At 52.2% G+C, this 21,471-nt stretch overlaps 1 protein-coding gene across 1 annotated transcript in view; it reads right to left on the bottom strand.

Annotated features, from left to right (window-relative positions):
- CUNH14orf132 (chromosome unknown C14orf132 homolog) overlaps nucleotides 1–21,094 on the bottom strand; it is a 50,117-nt gene extending 29,023 nt beyond the window's left edge. The window contains exon 1 of the mRNA XM_034992581.1: nucleotides 20,893–21,094. Within this exon, the coding sequence (XP_034848472.1) occupies nucleotides 20,893–20,919 (27 nt within the window). The 5' untranslated portion in view covers nucleotides 20,920–21,094. The remainder of the gene's footprint in view (nucleotides 1–20,892) is intronic.
- Nucleotides 21,095–21,471: the final 377 nt, after the last annotated feature.

Raw genomic sequence — 21,471 nt, forward strand, 5'->3', positions numbered from 1 at the left:
GGGACAGGCCACCCTAACGCCACGAGTTGATGTCTCATCCCCCTTCCTGGGCCCCCCTTCCTTAGATCTAGACTATGCTCCGTGCCAGGCCTGTGCCCTTGCTCTTCCCAGGCCCCACTGAACCCTTCTAGACAAATGTCATTTGTTCAATCTCACAGGCAAGGGACAGGTCTAGAGCTGCTAAGTGATGGGCTCAAGTCACACAGGAGCCTGGACAGCAGAGCAAGAATATGAAGGCAGGTGTGTCTCCCTCCAAAGGCAGAAGCACAGCTGGGGTAGGGGACACAGGAGGGCAGCATGTGTTCCCAAAGTGGAGGCTTTTTAGGGTATTGTAAGGACCGATCAGTTATTAAGACTGATGAGAAGAAAGCAGAGGAAGAGCAGGTGGTCTAAGAGGACATCTTTTCTAAAGGCCAGCTCCAACCACTGTCCTAGGTGCATCCCCAGGCCCCCTTCCCTGTCCCACATGGGACTGACACCAGCTCTGCGTGAAGGGAGCTTCGATGCCAGGCCCCTTCCTGCTACAGCAGGATGCAAGTCTATGATTGGCAGTCTGAACCTCATACTCTCTCCCTGCCCAAATGGGGAGCCAACTCTCCCAGGAGAACAAATGTCCCAGGGCCGACACCCAGAGACCTGAACACCCACGCAGGAGGGGTCTCAGGCAGGAGGCTGGCCTAGTCCAGAGTGAACGTGGCGGGCGGGAGGCCCCTGGGCTCTGGGCATACCATTGCCAGGGGGCCTTGTGCATTACAGGTGCAATGAGGAGAGGGGGCACATGATGGGGTTCTGAGCCTCTTTGGGTGGGAGAAGGTAGGAGGGACACCTGGACTTCACCCCTGCCCTGGCCCTCCTTCCTTCCTGAGGGGCCTCACTGTTCCAAGGTCAAGCTTTGCAGGCCCCCAAACAGAACAAAACCTGGTGCTGGCTGAAGCCCAGAATTACAGGAGTCAAGGACCCACCAGCCTGTTCCCTCCAGAGCCTGTGGTCACCCCGGAGCTGCTGCAGCCTCCAAGAAAGCCTCAAGCTCAGAAGCAGAGCAGCAGGATAGGAAGCCCATAAAAGCAGGGCTTGAGACACCACCTCCTCCAGGAAGCCCTCCCAGAGAGCCTGCCCCACTCTTCTCTCTGAGTATCATCAGTTCTCTTGGCTCCCCTGCTCTCCCACCAGACGGCCGGCCCCTTGGTAGCAGGGACCGTACGGGCCACCTCTTCTCCTGGTACCCAGCTTGGAGCCAGACCCAGGCGAGGGGCCCAGAGGATGGCTGTTGAATGAATTAAGTGGATTAAGGAAGGAAGACCGGGCTTGGCCCGAGGGCCCGAGGGGTAGCATCAGTCTGCTCATGCCGTGATCTGGGCGCCTCTGCTTTCCAGGCCCGAGGGGTTCATCCCTGGTGGGCAACGAAGCCAGAGGACCTGGCATCCGGCCACCATTCTGTCCGTTGGGGCAGTGCCCTTCCCCAGCCCCCAGCAGTGCCCCTCCTGCACGCTGAGCACTCTTCCAGATGCAGCGCCTGCTCCCCCACTCTGGAACCTTCCCAGGCCACCCACCAGCTGCTTCCTCAGCCTTCGCTGGGGCTGCCCTTTCTCCCGAGCTGCTTCTGGCCCCCGGGCCCCACCCTGTGGAAGGGCTGGAATGCAGCCTGGCATAGGGATACCCACCTCTCCCCTCTGCACCTGGGTTTCCACTTTTGAAAGCAGAGATGCTGACCCACGTTCCCATATCGGAGCTTGCTGTGGCAAACCGAAAAGCACCGTGGGAGAGGTGAGGGATGCCCGTCACTGCCGTTCTTCCGATTCCCTGCTTGGGCTGAGCTCAGATCTAGCAACGCATCCGCCACACGGCACGGCCACTGACCCCAGGGAGGAAGGTGAGGAAAAGCACGTGGGCACCTGGCAGCTGGTGGAAATCCCTGCTCTGCTACATCACCTCTCCCAGTCTCAGCCGCTTTATCTGAAAAATGAGCGTAATTGTAGTTTCTACTTCAGAACGTATTGGTGAGGCTTAGCTGTGCTGGTCCAAGTGAAGCCATCAGCCAGAGCGTGGCACCCAGCACGTGGCAGGCGTTCCCATGCTTGGCACTGTATAGTGACCCCAGGGACCCATGGCAGCTGGAGGTCAACTCGCCCATCACTGTGACATGAATCAAACCCGAAGGAGCCCTGGGGTCCTCACATTCCTCTCCACGATGGATCCAGGGAATGGAGGCCTGCAGGTTCCTCCCCCTTGAATATCCCTTAGCACCAATGAATTTTCCTGACCGCAAGTACAGAAAATGGGCTCCACCTCGGAGGGCCCAGTAGACGTCATTTGCCAGGAGGAGGCTGAGCAGATTTTCCATTTGCAGAAGGCATTGTTCCTTCCTGTCCACCCATGGGACCATCCACCCTGCTTGCCGCAGGGGTGCAGTGAGCTGGGGGGGGGGGGTCCATCAGCCCAAGCTGCTCCAGTGGATGTCCTGAGGACTAAGCCTTGGTTTGAGATGGAGCTCCAGCCACTGGACCTGCGCGCGGCCCACTTTGAGAATCCTCCCTGCTCTGGCCCGAGCAGGACTCTATGTCTGGTACCTTCCTCCTGGCTACAGCCTCAGATAGAGGAGTGCTCCCTGGGGTCAGCAGCCCTGCTGATGGACAAGCTCCAGCTGAGAGGCACCCTGACCACCGACCCAGCCCCCGGGCCAGCCATGGTGACCAGTGCTTTCCTTACATGGTGGGGAAGGAGGTGTGATCAGATGCTGCCATTGATCGTGGGCTCTGGGAAGTGATAGGACTTGTCCAGGTCACACACAGCCAGGAAGAGGCTAAGGAGCATTTGGACCTAGGTTTGCCCACCTTGACTCCGGGAGTCTTTCCATGTCCCCATGCAGTAAGAGGTCCTGTGGTCCACTTCCACCTGCCCCGTTTTGCAGACCCAAGACACAGAATGCAACGTTACAACAGGCACCAGTTAGCGGCCGGGCTCTGCACACATCTGGCCTTGTCTGAGCCTCACAACAGCTCCACGGGACAGCAAATGTCATCATCCCCACTTTACAGATAAGGAAATCAAGGCCGAGGAAGAAACACGGCACGTTCGAATCTCCCAGCCAGTTTCAAATTCAGGATTCGAACCCCGTCTGCCTCACTCTTGGTCTCCAACCCTTAGCCACCACACTACACTGAGGCCCTAAATGGAGCCTAGGGAGGGGAACATTGGTCACCCTGCCCCATGGTCACACAGTGTGTGAGCAGCATTGCCGAGACCAGGCAGCAGGTGTCCAGGGGCCCGAGTTACCCCGGCTTCTCCAGCCCGTGGGAGGGCAGCCTGGTCAGTTCTGCATTCTCGACGCAGGGGGCTCACAGGGGCCCTGCCACGGGGATGCCCAGCATGCGGAGCGGTCGGCAAGGTTTGTGAAACCAGCTCATGCCCTGCAGCCCCCTTCGTGGTGCTCTTCCTGATCAGTTCTCTCCAGGGAGGGGCTAGCGTGGTCGCCTTTCCCACCAGGTAGGAAAGGCACATCCTCAGCCCCACATTGTGTTGCGGGAAGCTCGGACTCCCAGAACAGCACCATAACGGCCCCGCTGAGCACGTCTCATGCTCCAATGCTCCCAACGTCCCTAAGTCCCAGGAGGCAGGTTCTATGATACGGATACGGATGAGGAGCTTGAGACTCAGAAAGTAACTCACCGGAGTCCCCTAAGCCAGGGCGCGAGCCAGGCTCTGCGCTTTCTGCTCCGAGCCTCCCAAGCCCGGCTTCCAGGCGCTCACCACGGCTGTGGGGCTGTGGGCCAGGACGGAGATTCTGCCCATTTGACAGGAGAGAAGGGGCAGGAGCGCGAGGACCAGGTCAGGGAAGGATGATGGAGACACAGGGGCGAGAATCAAGCGCTGGAAGGATGAGCTCCATATCATGGTGACCACGGCTCTGCTGCCTTCCCTCCTCGGCCCACTCGCTGCCCGCACAGCTAACACACTTCCAGAAGGCTATTCCCAAGAATGCCTTACAGCACTTCTACTTCAGGCTGTAGACAGAGAGGATCAGAGAGGCTAGTGCTTTGCCCTAAGTGACACGGCTCAGGAGTGGCCAAGGGAGATGCAAGCCCAGATCTGTGCACAGAGGTTTGCGGGAGATGTTGGAAGACCTTTCTCCATCCATCTCTCATGCACCTTCTGGGCAAAAGAATCGACAGCTTTTGTTTCAGACTATTTTTTGTTTTGTTTTGTTTTAAAGATTTATTTATTTATTTGGAGAGAGAGGGAAAGAGGATGACCCGGGGAGGGGCAGAGGGAGAGGAGAGAGAGAACCTCAAGCGGACTGCCCGCCGAGCATGGGGCCCATCACGGGGCTCGAACCCTCGACCCTGAGATCATGACCTGAGCTAACATCAAGAGTCAGACGCCTAACCAACCAGCCACCTGGGCGCCCCATTTCAGACTAGTTTTTAAGGGCATTTGCAGAGCAAACCGCCCTGAAGAAAGATGATGTTCCCTGTGTGCCAGAGGGCACATTTGTTTCCTGACCGGGGTGACAGCTCCCTCTAAGACAAAGATTGGGCAGGTTTGCCAAGCAGCTACCTTGAAAAGAGTGGGGTTTCCTAAGCATGGGGTTTCTCTGCTGTTCTACAAACCTGGTGTGTATGCAGAGAGAGTCTCCCCAGAGCTGGTTGGCATCACCTCCCTGGGGCTCGTGCCGTAAGGTGCCCTGATGAGAACGTGAAGCTCATGTTGCCGGCTGCACAATGAGTCATAAAGTCCTTTATCCAGGAGCCTCATGTCTTCTGTCAGCATCTTTTAAATTATAGCAGGCAAACTTGCAAACAGGGTAGAATTTCAGATGCTTCACAGCTCTTGACATATCTGTGCTAAGGTTCAAAAAGATCAGTTGTACAAATTCTGGAAGGCAGAACTGGCTAAATCACGCTCAGAAAAGAGATGCCTCTCATCAGTATAAGTCAAAGGTACAGCATTACGGGAGGCAAGATTTGGCTCTCAATGGCCACATTAATGGGTGTATCAGGGCTAGATCCAAGGGGGTGATGGATTCTTCTGGAGCATCGTGTCTTATTTTAAGAAAATGTATTTATAAGAACACTGCCTGACCTGGTGAAGATTTCAGAGAGAATATTCATTTGGGAAAACAACGGAGGGAAATAGCTACATTTAGTCCAAAAAAAGGAATGATACCAAGGGAGGATAAAGGAGGACGGCTCAAACAGTGTAATAATTACTTGGCCCAGCATGAACTTTACAACCACCATCTCACTTCATTCTCCTGCCCACACCGTAAGCTGAGTGTTACTGCCCCCATTTAACAGAGACACCAAGGCTCCAAGAAGTTAAGTATCTTACTCCAAGTCACACATGGCAGAGCCAGCCCTGGGACTCCAGCCTCCTGTTTCCCCGTCTCAGCTGCTCTCCTTGGCCCACCTGTGCGATCACAGAAGAGTCCACCACGTGCAAGCAGGATTAGACTCACTGCCTGGGACCAGGGGGTAGAATTAAGGGCTTTGACTCGGGAGAGGAAGTTTGTCGTGAATAATTCTCATCTGCTGACACTTAGTAGGAGCCACGTTACCACCGCGAAGCCTCAACATCTTGAGGTTGATCATAACTTATCACAACTACCACGATCCCACTGCACTGCTGAGCACGCAGGGGCTTGGAGAGAAGAAGTGATTTCCCTGGCTGCATAGTGGCAGGCTTGACTCAGTGGAAGTCACGGTCTTGCAAGGTGGTGAGGTCCCTGTCGCTGCAGATACACAGAGGACCACTTCACGAGGCATGCTGGGAGGGATTCGGGCATTACAGTAGAGCTGCCTGGGGATCTGGCCGGGAATCTGGCCAGGATCTGGGAGTAAGGCAAACATAAGAGTCAGAACTCACTCTCGGGTTCCCTGACTTGGGGCTCACTGTGTCCATTCCATGGGCTCTTATTAAGCACCTACGGTGGGCCAGGCCCCAGGACTCCAAAGAGGAATAAGGCACCACTTGTCCCTTTAGCTTCTGAGGGTCCCCTGGACAGAGAAGGGAGGCAGATACATGTGTAAAGGGGGATGAGCTGTAAGGCTTCGGTATATGGGGGCGGGGGTTCAGCTTCAACTTGCCTGGAGTGAGTGCTCTCTACCAATGCTTCATGACTCCAGCAGTGCTATCTTTTTTTTTTTTTTTTTGGCATTTCTTCCCCAGATGGGCCACTGGGGACCAACAGGGCAAGCCACACTCCAGGCTGGGCGTGCTCCCATAACAGTGTTCCAGACCAGCGGAAGGCTTCCAGGTGATGGGTGGCCAGTGGCAGACAGAAGGGACCGAGGGCAGCCAGGCTAACCAGCTTCCCCAAGCCTTGGGATTTATTTCTTAGAGGTGGGCTCTGCTCTCCTAATGAGACCGCCACCTGCTGTCAGGCCCAGGCCAGGACTCAGAGGCCCGGGATACGCAGCAGGGCTAAGACCGCAGAAGAGTGCACAGCCTGGCCAGCCCCAGGGAGTCAGCTCCTGGGGCCAGGGGTGTGAGGGGTCCTGCTCGCCCTTTGCCACCTTCCTGATGAAGCCACAGGGGTCAACAGTGTCCGGGCACCCCGCTGGGTGGCTGCTGGGACGCAGAGGTGGGTGGGCAGACTGTATGCTCTCCCGGGCCTTGGCAACCTCTCATGGGAGGTGCCATCACTGACTATAACCGGCTGTATACGTGTTCATTGTACTTTCATTATCTGTCCCCATGCAGACAGCAGGGACCTTAGCACTTGTCCCCCTCCTTGCGCCCAGTGCCTAGACCAGTATCTAACCTATCCTGGGTGCTTATGGAATATTTGAGAAATGAATGGGCTGGGGGCAAGGTGCTAATTCCACTATCCCCATTCATTTGTAAAGAGCACGAGCCTTAGTGAAATCCAGAGTGAGGTGCACTACGCTCTGGAAGAGCATCTCGGCCATCCCCGTGGGATCCAAAGAGCCCTTCGGAACCCCAGCTGACTTGTGAGCAGGGTGACCCACCCTCCCGGTTTGCCAAGGGGTCTCCGGGTGTCAGCACATAAGGGCCGGCATCCTGAGAAGCCCCTCAGTCCTGGGCAGACCTGGACAGTGGGTGGCCTTATCTCTGAGTCAGTGCTGTGATGCTGAGGTCCAGAAGTTGTCGAAGGATCAGCCCTCTAGTCAAACCCCAGCTCCTGGCCATGGGGGTCTTTACCTCTCTGGGCGGGACGACCACCATGGGACTATTCAAAGGATGGGACAAAATACTGCATGGAAAGCCCTAGTCCCCGTGCCAGAAACTCTGTGGGGGGCACGGGAGGGTGCTGGGGAGTTCAGACACAGGTTGTGAGGTGTGGTGGTGGGACTGGGTATTGTCGGTAACTGGGGGCCTTATGGAAAGAAAGCTGTGACCCAGACCCCAGCAGGAAGTGATGCAAGGTGATGCAAGACACGGTTTTCTATCCAGCTTTTCTTGTGCTTCTTTGGATTCCTGGCCGTCTCGATTCATTGATTAAATATTTACCCGGTCTGGCCCTGGGCTGGGCAATTGTGATCCCAGCGTAAAGGAGACAGGAACCCTGGCCCTCAGGGAATGCCAGGATTCTCTGATGCTCTGATGGAGGTGGAAGGCTGCAAGGGTGAGGAGGAGGAGGGGGAGGACCACTTCCAGAGCATCTCCCCCTGTTGCAGCCCCACCCCCAGCTCTTTCAGCTTCCTGTGGGCCCTTGGCCAGCCTCCGGTGCTAGCCTGTCTAGGCTCTGGAACAAGTCCTGGCAGCCAGGGTCCCCTCAGTGCACACAGATTCTAGGGAGGAAGACGGGCTAACAGAAGGCTGGGCTGTGGAGCGCTGTGACATAGAACCACACTGGTCAGGGGCTCAGGGCGCCCCACTTCAGCGCTGCAACCCAGCTCCCCAGCTGGTAGCTGGGCCCTGGCTCAGACCCAGCCCGGTCTTACCTCTTCCTGCCTGGGTGACTTTGGGCCAGATCCACAGGCTCTCTGAGCCTCATTCCCCCCTCCCCCTGTGTGAAACGGGAGTGTGGCAGTATTGTCCTCGCTGGGTGGTTGTGCACGGAGTCTGGTCCTCAAGGTGCTCAAGAGTCATCCACACCATCCGCCCCCTCTCCCACCTGGGGCAGGCTCCTGCCTCACCCATCTGCGTGCCTGGGAGAGACGCTCTCTATGTAATGTGTGCTCACACAATGTTGATCAGGATGACAAAGCTGATGAGGCCTGGTATTAGCTCCTTTTTGGCGCCTAGACAGCCCCCAACACAGCTCAGGAGCACCTGTCTGTGGCACGCTGCCTGCAAGCCCACCCTGCCTGATAGATTTGGTTATTGGGATGCAGAGCGGGGCCACCGCGGAATCTCCACGGGGAGGAAGAAAGGCTGGCAAGACCTCAGAGAGGAGGCAGGAGATGGCAGGCAGCACTGCCAGGCTCAGCGGAGAGGCGGGGGCACAAGGGCATGGGAGAGCAATTAGTCACCTCCCCGAGGGCCCCCCCAAAGCTGCTGGAAGCCAAGTTTAACTGCATTCCTAACCGGCTCCCACAGCTCTGTGCTGAGGGGATGGATGAAGGGTCACTGAGGGGTCTGGAGAGGACACACAGGGTCCTGGCTGTTGCCTGCCAGCCTGCTCCAGCCCTCACTTTCATCCCTCTGGGGACTGAGCCTCTCCAAGGTGCAGGGGCCTGGAGGGAAGCCTCAGGGAACCCACCCCTGCTCACTAAGCAGCCTGACTTGCGGCTGCGGGCATCCAGGGCTGACATAGGCAGCACAGCACTAGCTCTCTCGGTGTCTCAGATGTCCCCTCATAGGGCACCCAGAAGAAACTCACGTGGCAAGGGTAGCGTGGAAAGGAACTTGCTCGGTCCGTGCAGTTTGGCTTTTTAACTCTGGTATCAGAGACTCACCGGTGAGATAAAGTGCGAACACCGCCCACATTTTATAACATTCAGAAGATTCCAAGATGTGCCAGACCAAGCAAGGGACCACAGCTGGGAGTCGGGGGAGTGGGCAGTGGGCCAGATTCAGACTCAGCTGTTACATCCCCTTTTCCACAATGCAGGAAAGGAAGAAGGTGGGAACAGAGCCGTTAAAAACACTTAAGAAAATTCTGCTTCCAGCCAAGATGGAGTAACAGGGACTGGATCTACCCTTCTGAATGAAACAACAACAAAAATGTACAAAATACATGAAAATGGTTCTCAAGACATTGGACATCAGGCAGTGAAGAACACTGATCCTTGAGAGACAGAAACAAACCAGGTGACCCCTACAAGTGACTCACTTACCTGCCTGGGGAGAGTTTCCAGGCTGTGGGGCAGGAAAGGGGAACCCAGGCAGAGACCAGTGGGTTCCTTGATTGAAAAGACAGGATTGAGAGTCCGGGAAGACCAGTGCGGCTGGAGACAATGAGGCAGAGCATGGAGGGGAGAGAGTTGTACAGAGAGAGAATCCTGGGGATCTGCAGAAGGACCCCTCAGATATTCAGCAGAGGACTGATGAGTTCATGTGTGTCAGGGAAACAATGGAGGCAGGAATCACCCAAAAGGATGACAGAGAATAGTGCCTTGCATCCACACGGGCCGGAAATAGTCCCTGTTTCCCCCAGCCACTTTGAAAATCTTGCAATGCACAAGCACTGGGTAGATTACTCAGAACTGCCTGGCTCACCAGCGGGAAAGAATGGCCCTTTGACTAAAGATGGCTTCAGTCCAACCTAACAAACCTTAAAAGCAAGACCCCAAAGGATCAAACTGTTTCCAAGTAACATAACTGCATCCCAGAATAAAGCTCAAGAATATTTATAGGAATACAAGGATACCTAGCATCCCACAAGGTAAAATTCACAATGTTTGGCATCTAATCAAAAATTATCAGGCATGCCAAACAGCAGGAAAATATGACCCATTATGAGGAGAAAGCAGTCAGTCAAAACCAGCCAGAACTGAGGCAGATTTAGAAGCAACAGAGGAGCACGGAGGAACGGTTGTTGTAACTATTCCACATTCTTCTCAAAAAGCTAAAGGAAACACTGAATATGTTAAGACAATTGAAAATATAAAGAAAGACACAAATTGAGCTTCTAGACATAAAAGCTACCATGTCTGAGATCAAAAATACATTGCACAGGATTCACAGAGATTGGATGTTCAAGAAAAATACTGGTGAACTTGAAGACACATCAATAATAATTACCCTAAATGAAACACGAAAGGAGACTCAAAAAAAAATGAATAAACACCAGGGAGCTGGGAAGACACCTGCAGGCAGACGAATGTATGTGTAAATGGAGTCTCCAAAGGAGAAGAGAAGAGGGAACAGAAAAGATATGTAAAGAAATAATGAAAAGCTCACACAACTCAATAGCAAAACATTCAAACAATCCAGGTAAAAAGGGGGCAGAGGATCTGAATCTGGGTTTTTCCAAAGAAGACATTCAAATGACCAAACAGGTGCATGAAAAGGTGCTCGACATGACTAATCATCAGGGAGATGCAAAATAAAACCACGATGAGATGTCACCTCACACCTGTCAGAATAGCTAGCATCAAGAAGAAAGAAGATAAGAAAGAACAAGTGTTGGCAAGGATGTGGAGGGAAGGTAACCCTCGTGCACTGTTGGTGGGAATGTAAATTGGCACAACCATTGTGGAAAACAGTATGGAGGTTCAAAAATTAAATTAAAAATTAAAAAATACAGAACTGCCATATGATTCAGCAATTCCACTTCTGGATATATAGCTGAAGAAAATGGAATCACTATCTGAAGAGATATCTGCACTCTTATGCTCACTGCAGCATTACTTATAACAGCCAGAACACTGAAATAACCTAGAGTGCATCAATGGATGAATGGATAAAGATGGGATACACACACATACATACACACACACCACACCCAGAATACTATTTAGCCATAAGAAAGAATGAAATCTTGCCATTTGTACCACCATGGATGGACCTTGAGGGCTTTACACTAAGTGAAACAAGTCAGAAAGAAAAACAAATATTGTATGATCTCACTTACATGTGGAATCTAAAAAAAACCAAATTCATACAAATAGAGACCACATTGGTAGTTGCCAGAGGCAGGGGGTGGAGGAATTGGGTGAAGATAATCAAAAGGCACAAAATTCCAGTTATAAGATAAATAAGTTCTGGGGATATAATGCACAGCACAGTGACAATAGTTAAAAATACTGTACTATTATGTGCTCTGGTAAGCGCTGTGAATTGTGCAAGACTGTTGAATCTCAGATCTGTACCTCTGAAACAAATAATGCAATATATGTTAAGAAAAAAAAAAAGAAGAAGAAGGTAGCGGAAGAGGAAGAATGAAGCGGGGGAAATCGGAGGGGTAGACGAACCATGAGAGACGATGGACTCTGAAAAACAAACAGGGTTCTAGAGGGGAGGGGGGTGGGAGGATGGGTTAGCCTGGTGGTGGGTATTGAGGAGGGCACGTTCTGCATGGAGCACTGGGTGTTGTGCACAAACAATGAATCATGGAACACTTCATCTAAAACTAATGATGTAATGTATGGGGATTAACATAAGAATAAAAAAAATGAAAAAAAAATACTGTACTATATATTTGAAAGATGCTAAGAGAATGGATCTTAAAAGTTTTCACTACAAGAAAAAAAGAATTGTAACTATGTGAGGTAAGGATATGGTAATCATTTTGTGATAGACACATGTATCAAATCACCATGTTGTAGAACTTAAACTTACACAATGTTACATGTCAACCATATCTCAATAAAACTGGGGTGGGGGGAGAAAGAATGGCAACAGACTCTCCAAAGGTGATGAGAAGTACAAACCCACAGATGTGAAAGCTCCCAAACTTTAAGCACAAGAAACATGAAAAAAAAACAAAAAACAAAAAACTACACTAAGCCACATTATAAGCAAAGTGCCCAAAATCAATAAAGAGAAAACTGTTAAAGAAGCCAAAGGAAAAAAAGACATGTTATGTTTAGAGGACCAAAATCCAATGGCAGCAGATTTCTCAGTGGAAACACTGCAAGCAGGAAGATGGAAGAACAATACCTTCACTGAAAACCAAACTGTCGACCTAGAATTCTATGCCCAGTAAAAATTAACTTTCAAAAATGAGAATAAAAAGAAAAAGAAAAAAACCTCCCCCACCCCAGACATATAAAAGTTGGAAGAAATCATTGCCAGCACTTCTGCACACTAAAAATGTTAACATCCTTTAGGCAGAATGAAAATGATACCACATTTGTGATCTACACAAAGGAATAAAGAACCCTGGAAATAATAACCATATGGGAAAATATATAAGACTTTTCTTCTTGCTATTTAAATCACTTTAAAAGATCACTGATTTTTAACAAAAATAATAATGTAGTGTGAGGTTTATAATAAGCAGAAATGAAATGCATAGCAATAATAGCACAACAGCTGAGAGGGGAGAATAGAAATATATTTTTATAAGGTTCTCACACTGAATGTGAAGTGGCATAATATCACTTTGGCTAGGCTAGGCTGTGATAACTTAATGATATATGCTACAGATCCTAAAGCAACCACTAAAATAACAAAACAGAGCTAGTAAACCAACAAAAGAGATCATACGGAATAACAAAAATTTCTTAATCCAAAGTAAGGCAGAAAACCAGGGAAAATGGAACAAAGAACAGGTGGGACCAATAGGTGACTGTGAGATAGTAGATTTAAACCCAACCACATTAAAAAAACCACACTAAATATAAATGGCTTAAAGACTCTAATCAGAAGGCAGAGACTATGAGATTGCATTTAAAAAAACAAGCCGACGTGGCATAGAGATCTGGGTTTGAATCCCAGGTGTGTATGCCCTGAGCCTCAGTTTCCTCATCTGTAAAACTGATCTTAAAATTGCTTATTCCATGGACCTATCATAAAGGATTTAATGAGATACTGTGTACTGCACAACACAGGGCCTCCCTGGCACTCCCCTGAGCATTTGATAAGTGGCAGTTATGATGGGAAGATACAGGGACATCTTGAGGGGACAGAATGGGGTGGGAAGTGAACAGAGGTGGGTCTCCATCACGTCAGAATAGAAGGAACTGGGGTTCAGATCCTAAAAGCAGGGTGAGCAGGGTTGAGCACATAGCAGCTGCTCCATAAACACTCAAATATTTGATTGGAGACTTGCAATTCACCTCCAGATGCCCCGGTTCTCTCAGCTCTGTGACATATAATTATTGCCAGACAAATGGAATGTCTTGACTCCCAAAATGCTGTCTCGAAATCTGGTCTACAAAAAGTACCATGGATTTTTACTCTTCCTTAACTGCTCATTACACTCCTGCAAAAATGTAGCGTTATATTCTCTTCCGAAGCAGGTCTAATTAGAATGATAAAATGTTTAAATCTTTTAAATGAGAATTTGAAGTACAACAAGACAGGCCCTTTGGTTAAAAACATTTGAGATAATAGACAATTTGTATTTTAATGATAATTCTTACATTAAGAAAAAAGAGCCGTCGCTGGCTGGGGAAAGCATTCTCTAAGTAGCAGACTGCCAAACTCCCTAGAATTCTATTTTTCTGGGGGGTGCTGTGTTTCTCTGGGGAGAGAAAATTTCTGCTGGTGTCTTGCAGATCTTTTGGAATAATCCCACAAGCCCATGAATGTAGCGACGGCCATTTCAAGAGATAACAGAATCGCCTCTTCAGCACTACCAGATTCTTTTGTGGATTTTTCCCTCTCCACGAAAAATGATTAAAGTGCAAATTAACTGCGAACCCCCCAAGGTCCAGGGGGAGGAAAGGGCAGGGGGAGAGGGACTGGCAGCAGATGTATCTTAGCTATGATTAGACCACACAGGCTGTCTTCCAGAAAGACCTGCCCACTATCAACATAATGTTCCAGGAGTGACTATGTCCTCCCACCAGCAAGGTCAAAGTTCTAAAAGCTCAGCTGAGGGGAGAAGTGTATGTGTGTATGTTTGGCGGGGGGAGAGGAAGATCCCCACTCCTCAAACACAGGAAGTCCCCTCAAATCTCCCCAGCTGGTACTGATCCCCCTCCCCATGCCTCCTCACTCCCCCGCTCCATAACTCAAGAACTTACTGTCTTACCAGGTAGTACTGATTAGGCTGAACTATATGAAACTGTCAGGTCAAAAATGGCCAAGTATCAGCAACTTGATACAGTTCAGCCTAATAACATCATGGCCTACCTCCTTAGTAGTAGTTTACTTCTCTCTTGGGCTTGGCAGTTCACAAGGTTTAGTCAAGCTCTACACACATCCTACCGGTCTGAAGCAATCACACGGGCATCCCCAGGATCAACGCCCCCAACACACCTGCCCGATTTGGCCCCCGCAGTGACCAGTCCCCAAAGATAGCCATTCCTTCCGTCCCTCCTGGACGTGCATGCTGCTCCCCACACTGAGAGGTAGGATCTGATCCTTTCCACTGAAACTGGGGCTGGCCTTCGGACTTTCTTGGCCAAATGAACACCGAGTTACTGACATTCTGGGACTTCTGAGGCTCATTTATAGGAACCCTCACAGCTTCTACCCAGGAATGCCCATTCTGGGGGAAGGCAGTGCCACACAAGAAGACCACCGTCCTGGGAGGAAACCCCAGCTGCTTGAAGAAACATCTGCAAGACCACACGCCAAGTGGTGAGAATGGTCAAGTTGAGTAGAGTCACCAGATGTGTGTGCGAGGCTGGAAGTCTCAACTCCAGGCCCAGCTGCCACTGAGCAGAAACAAACTGCCGAGCCGAGTCCTTCCCAGATCCTGGTTCCACAAAACCGTGAGCAAAATGAGCAATTGCTTTAAGCCACTCAGTAACTGAATGAATAAGCAATAAGTAACTGGAACAGTTTACATCATGGTTGGTTGGCTTCTTAACATTTTTTAATGAGTGGTCAACAGTTAAAAATCCAGACTGCTTGTAAAAATCTGAATTTTCTGTTTTCTTGAAAACTGGGAAGAACCCGCTGTGTGTCTACAGGGCATGAGCAAGGAGCCAGTCCTTCCAGGCCAGCCCTCTGCTCTGTGGATCACCCCACCCCACTCTGCTCTACCGAACAAGGTCACCTTCTTGGCCCCAGTCTCCAACCCCTTCCCCACCTGTCCCTGGTCCATCCAAATGCCCTGACTTGCAACCCCCATGCCCAACAGGAGACACTATTTCAAGCCCTATTCCATTCAACACTTCTGCATGCCATTCCATCTGCCTGGAACGTCCTCCCTCCTTCTTTGTCTACACAGCAGCTACGCATCCTTCAGACAGCTCAATTCAAACTTCTAGAAGCCTTCCCTGACCTCTGGGTTAGGTGCCTTGTCTGGGCTCCTGGGACACCTGCATTTACCTACCCAATGCCACATATCACATGGCAGGCCTGTGGCCTTCTCCTCCCCAGAGCTCTGGGTCTGGCCCACAGGAAACATCTGCTGAAGGACTAGATGAACAGTTCCACAGGAAAGGCGATTTTGTGCCCATTTCACAGATGGTGAAACTAAAGTGTAGAGAAATGATCTGTCCACTGCCTCTCTAAGACCAGTGGCCACTAACACCAGGATCAAGATCCTGATGCCTTATGGGTCTTCGGATGTTATTACAGGTTAAACTGTGTCTCCCCTCAAAATATGCTTTTGAGGCCCTATCTCCTGATACTTGTGAGCATGACCTCCTTTCAAACTAGATTCTCTGCAGGTAGAATCAAGTTAAAATGAGGTCATTAGAGTGGGCCCTAATCCAATATCCCGGCGTCTTTATAAGAAGAGGAGAAGAGACACAGGGACACACAGGGTGGGTGCCAGGTTTGCTGAGGCAGAGATCGGAGAGATGCACCCACAGGCAAGGGGCACCACGGATTGCAGGCAACACCGTGAGGCTAAGAGAGGGGGGTGGAATAGATTCTCCCCTGGGGACTTCAGAGACACCTGCCCTGCCAACACCTGGAGTTTGGATTTCCAGCCTCCAGAACTGGGAGAGATTACATTTCTGTTGTAAGCCACTCTGCTTGTGCTAACTTGTTAGGGTAGCCCCAGGAAACTAATATGGTCCTCTTTAAGAACATGTTTAAAAATGGACATAGGGCGCCTGGGTGGCTCAGTTGGTTGAGCGACTGCCTTCGGCTCAGGTCATGATCCTGGAGTCCCTGGATCGAGTCCCACATCGGGCTCCCTGCTCAGCGGGGAGTCTGCTTCTCCCTCTGACCCTCCCCACTCTCATGTGCTCTCTCTCTCATTCTCTCTCTGTCAAATAAATAAATAAAATCTTAAAAAAAAAAAACATTAAAAAAAAATAAAAATAAAAATGGACATAAACATAGGGCACCTGGGTAGCTCAGTTGGTTAAGCATCTGCCTTCAGCTCAGGTGATGATCTTGGGGTCCTGGGATGGAGCCCTGCCACATCGGGCTCCCTGCTCAGCGGGGAGTCTGCTTCTCCATCTCCCTCTGCCCCTCCCCCTGCTCATGCTTGCGCACGCGCACTCTCTCTCTCTCTCTCAAATAAACCAACAAAATCTTTTTAAAAACGGACATAATCACAACACTCTGTATTCAGGGACTGAGGATTCCCTGGAGCTGCTCCATGGCGGAGCCCTAGGTTTCCCACACACCCCCGCACTGGATCTGCTCTGCAAGGCGGTGAGCCCACGTGCAGGATGGCCCTGCGGTTGGGGCTCCAGGCCTGGCTCTGCTTGTCGGCTGAGCCACCCTGGCTCTCCCTTTCTTCCCTGTCTGCATGAGGGGATTAGCAGAGCCACCTACCCGACTACAGGTCTCCCACCTGTGGCAGGCGTGGGCAGGAGGAAGGGAGAACCTCAATTCTGGAGCAAGTCCCCGGGTTATATTATTCTGGGTCTCGTTCTTTTAAGTTGCTGAACCCATACTCGGGTGACTTCTGGGGATCACATGACCTTTTGCGACCTGAAAAGGACCAGAGAGCCAAGGATCTGTTCCATCCAGAGGAGGGGGAGGGAGACAGCCCTAAGTGCGGTTCTAGCTTCAAACCTCCACCCCGGCCCCGACCACACACTGGAATCCACTGGGGGATGACAGAAAATAACGAAAATGTCCGCTTCCAGCTGAGACTCTAAGGGGAGCACTGGGGGTGGGTGGAGGCAGCAGGTCTTAAAAGCTCCCAGGGGATCCTACTGGCAGCAACATTGGGAACTCTTGGGTTTAGACTAGGCGCTGTAGGGACGGCACAGGACAAACACAAGACTGAGCCCTTGTGCCATATGTGTGCTTGTTGAACTCAGCCTTACAGCCTCAAGCACGTGACTAGCGCTCCTACACCCTCTTGTTCATTTCTTTTTTGTTTTTTTGTTTTTTTTTTAAGATTTTATTTATTTCACAGAGAGAGACAATGAGAGAGGGAACACAAGCAGGGGGAGTGGGAGAGGGAGAAGCAAGCTTCCCGCTGAGCAGGGAGCCCGATGCGGGGCTCGATCCCAGGACCCTGGGATCATGACCTGAACTGGAGGCAGCCACTTAACCGACTGAGCCACCCAGGCACCCCCCTCTTGTTCATTTCTGCCCATGCAGTAGGTCCCTTAAATGTTCACTCCTCGTCTCATCACGGAGGTCTCAGAGTCTCTGCACTTCCCCTGGAGCAAGCACGCTAGGAGCCATCCACGCACGCCGAAGTCCTCTTCAAAGCTAGTCTCTGAGGTTCCAGAACGCCACTCACACTGCCTTCTCCTGGTCAAGAAATTCACTGATGCCAACCCAGATTTAAGGGGAGGGGAATCAGATCCCCACCTGCCCCCGTGAGGGGGAGGGAGAGAATAGGGTCATCTTTGGAGTAAGGGCCACCCCACCAATGACACAGGGATTCGGGGCTCAGTCCTCAACATCTGTGCTGTCCTCCTGGTCTCCAGCTCCCTGGGCGTCTGGACGGCCCTACCCTTCCGGCCACTGCTGGTCATAGAAAAACAGGTGCTCCTGTTTACTGTTCAACCCACCAGGGTGTCTAGGGACCCAGGAACTGTGCAGAGAGGGGCTGGGGTGTGTCCAGGGTGGAGGAAAGGTCAGCTGAGCACCTCCAGGGCTCAGGGGGTGAGGTGGGGTCCACGAGCTGAGTTTTCACACCTTCAGTGTCCACAGCCTCTTCCAAACCCCATCACACAACCCCATGTACCCGCACCAGTGAGGGCAGATCTGCATCAGGGGAGTTGCGGGTCCACTCTTTCCATCCATAAAAGGTGTCTTCGTAATGCTTAGCGTTTGAGAGGCAAATCTTTCTGAAATGGCTTATATCCTCTGAGTCTTTTAAAGCCAGAAACAGGACTCACAGTTCACAACACTGAGGAGGGGGAGGAGCTTTTGGGGCCACAGGGAGCTGGTTTCAGTCACTCAATTAATCAAGCAGGTGTGCCCTTCTGGCTTCACTCATGCCTCTAACTATGCTCCACTGGGCTGGGATCTTCCCAAAGCACTGCTTCAGTCACAAACCTTTCCCTGCTCAATGGCCTGCAATGGCTCCCACTGCCCGCTGATGCATGTGGGCCAACTTCCCCACTCCACAGTCAGCCCCTCTGTGATCTGGCCCCAGCCCCCCTCTCCCAGCTGTCCTGAGCCCCTACCTTCCCCCTTCCTGAAGGACTCTGTGAATATATTCCAGGCCTCTCTCCTCCTGCCTCTCCGCCTAGAATCCACCAGTAGTTCTACTCTATCAGAACTCACGTCTTCCAAATCCTGACGATGACAGGTGTTCGGGGGGAGGGGCATCCGACACAGCAAAGGCACTGTTTTCCTGTTCTTGATTTTCACGATTCACATGCATCCTGTCTCATCCCCATCCAATCATCTAACAGAAACTTGCTGAAGGCCTACTATGTGCAGAGCATCTTGGTCCACCCGGCTCTGATCCCCTGATCCATTCCCCTGCTGGGGATGGCCAGGCCCGTCACTTCTCCAGTCCTCTGTAAGTACCCAGAAAGAAAATCTACATCCTATTCCACTTTATCGCCAGCACCCCAGTCCCACCCCATGCCTGGCACAGAGCTTGGCACAAGGCAGGTACCCAACTTTTGCCAAACAAGTAGATGGAGGCATTAACATTTCCCTGTCAAACTGTCCACTGCTGATGTGTGGGGACAGAAGCTTGGTGACACGCACCAAGCAGGCAAATTATTTAATCTTGTTGAAGTTTCGTAACCTGATCGGTAAAAGGGGGAATAACAGTGCCCATGTCATAGACTTGTAAGGATTTACTATAATAAAGTGTGCAAGTGACTGGCATGTGCTCCACAAACCTCAGCGTCTCTCCCCACGTGATGACTCATCATGTTTCTGTTCCTTGCAACTGACTCCGGCCTGCGCATGTAATCTATACCCAAATATCTGTTGGCAGGAACACACTGAGCCCACAAAACTTGAGAGTAAACAAAAAAGAGAGAGAGAAAAAAAAGAACCCAATCTCTGTGCAGGCTCTGCCTACAGATGGAGAAAAGCCCCATGTTTATTTTGTCAGGTTACCATAGCAACTTCTGATGCTCCAGTCTGCCCCAGGGTTAGCAGTGATCAATTCATCTCGTAACCATGGACACAAGCTGTTGGGTGGGATCCAGAGGAGGGCAGGCAAAGACGGGCGTGTGCGAGCTCCTCTCTCCCCTAGAAAAAAATCTGGTGAAGCCACTCTAGTTATCCTGTAGCTAAAGTCACCACTGTCTAAAATGATGCCTGCATGACAATATTTATAAGCGTGGGCTTAGGAACAGGAGACAGAAAATTAGGCAAAAAAAGACCAGTGGTGCTGACTGGAGCAATGCACATTTTGGAAAACGAAACAAGAGGCTGCCTAGAGCTGGGATCTAAAACCATCCTGGGGATTCTGCATCCTTCCATGACTGTTCAGAGACTCGCTGTCCATACAGCCTGGATTTTGCTGTTACTTTTTCAAGAGGCTTCCACTGGGGTGAAATTTGGGGGCGGGAAAGGAAAGAGTTCTCTTGAAATCTGTTCCCTGGAAAATTAAGCAGCAGCAAGTGGGGCCCCTGCTACACATGCAGGGGACAGAGGGACCCCGGTGGCCTTCCTACCTCTGGGATCCCAACATAACTAACTCATAGAAGGTGCAAGGTCCGAATGTGATACACTGAGATTTACTCGCCCAGACCAAATGTGGCCTTTCCTGGAGCCAGACTGTCCCCGGCACTGGGTCCCGGGAGAGGCCACAGGCAGCTCTGCAAAGGGGGTGCCTGCCCGCCTTTGTTCTAGCTCATGAGAGTTGGGCACAGAAACATAAAGATCACCCAACGCTCAGAACTCAAGGGGATTCTCCTTCAGCAAGGATCAAGTGATGAGAGGTCATCTGTTTTTTTCCTGCCATTGGCAACCTGTTTTGTGTCAAGGGAAGAGTTATGGTCGCGTTGGGCACTGATGGCTACAGACTCAGCACAAAGCAAAAAAAAAAAAAAAGGATAAAAGGATCGCTGCGCTCTGGCGCTTGGCTGGTCACAGAGCCGGTCTCACCTCCTTCCTCAGGCTGCTGGGGCTGTGGTCTCCACTTAAGGGGGAGGGGGGGCGCCGGACGTCTCCTGCGCCTCGTGAAGATAGGGAATGCAGAACAGCGAGGGTGCCCACCCACCCGGGTTTGCACGGATCTGGGCTGCACGGCCCTGGGGGAGTCCTGGGTCCTGGAGCGGGGACTGCAGGGAGCGGATGGGCAGGGAGGGGTCGACTCGCATCGCCCAGGCCCCTCGCAGTCTGGGAACAGAGCGACCCGGGGTGCTCAGGGCGCACGGCCCGCCCCACCCCCGGGAGCCGCGCTCGCCGCCTCGGACGAGAGAAACCAGGTTGGGGATGCCCGGCTCTGGACAAAGGACCGGGACGTAGATCCCCGGCGGGGGCCACCGCCCGGTTCGAAGCCTCCCGGCGCAGGGCAAGCCCGTGGCCCCGAACCTCCCCAAACTTCGCAGCCCAGGGCGCGCGGGGAAGGCGCCCCGTTACCTGCGCGGCCATAAAGGACAGATCCATGGTGTCGCCGCTGCCGCCCGCGCTCGAGTCCTCGCGGCTGCTCCTGGTGCTGCGGCGGCGGGTCCAGCCGCCGGCACAGCTGGCCGGGAGCGGGTGGAGCAGCGAGCAGGCACCCCGGACCCCGCGGCGCCGCCGAGCTCAGCGGCCCCGGCTTGGCGACCTCGGCGGGCTCTGCGCCTCGGCTCCGGACCCAGACCCGGCCGAGGCGGGGGGCGGGGCGGGGCGGGGCTCGGGGGCCGGGGAGCACCTCCACGTGACCGCCCCAGCCCCACCCCAAGGGCGGGGCCCGGCCAACCCCTGCGCGCTTCAGATCCTCTCCTGCGTGGGGGCCAAGTGGGGAAACTGAGGCCGGAGGCCGCCCAGCTCGTGGGAGCAGGAACCGGCCTGGACCTCAAGTACAACGCTGTTGGCGCCCCGTGAGGGGTGGCGTGCCTTACCTGGGGCTTGAGGATCAGGGTCAGGGTGACCCAGCTTCCGTGCCAGCTCTGTGCCCAGAGTTCAGTGTGCTTCCGGCCCTGGAACTGGGCACAAGGAGGCTAGCTCGGCTTGTTC

The sequence above is a fragment of the Mirounga leonina genome, unplaced genomic scaffold, assembly GCF_011800145.1.
Source record: "Mirounga leonina isolate KUSES-001 unplaced genomic scaffold, KU_Mleo_1.0 Mir_82, whole genome shotgun sequence".
Taxonomy (NCBI): domain Eukaryota; kingdom Metazoa; phylum Chordata; class Mammalia; order Carnivora; family Phocidae; genus Mirounga; species Mirounga leonina.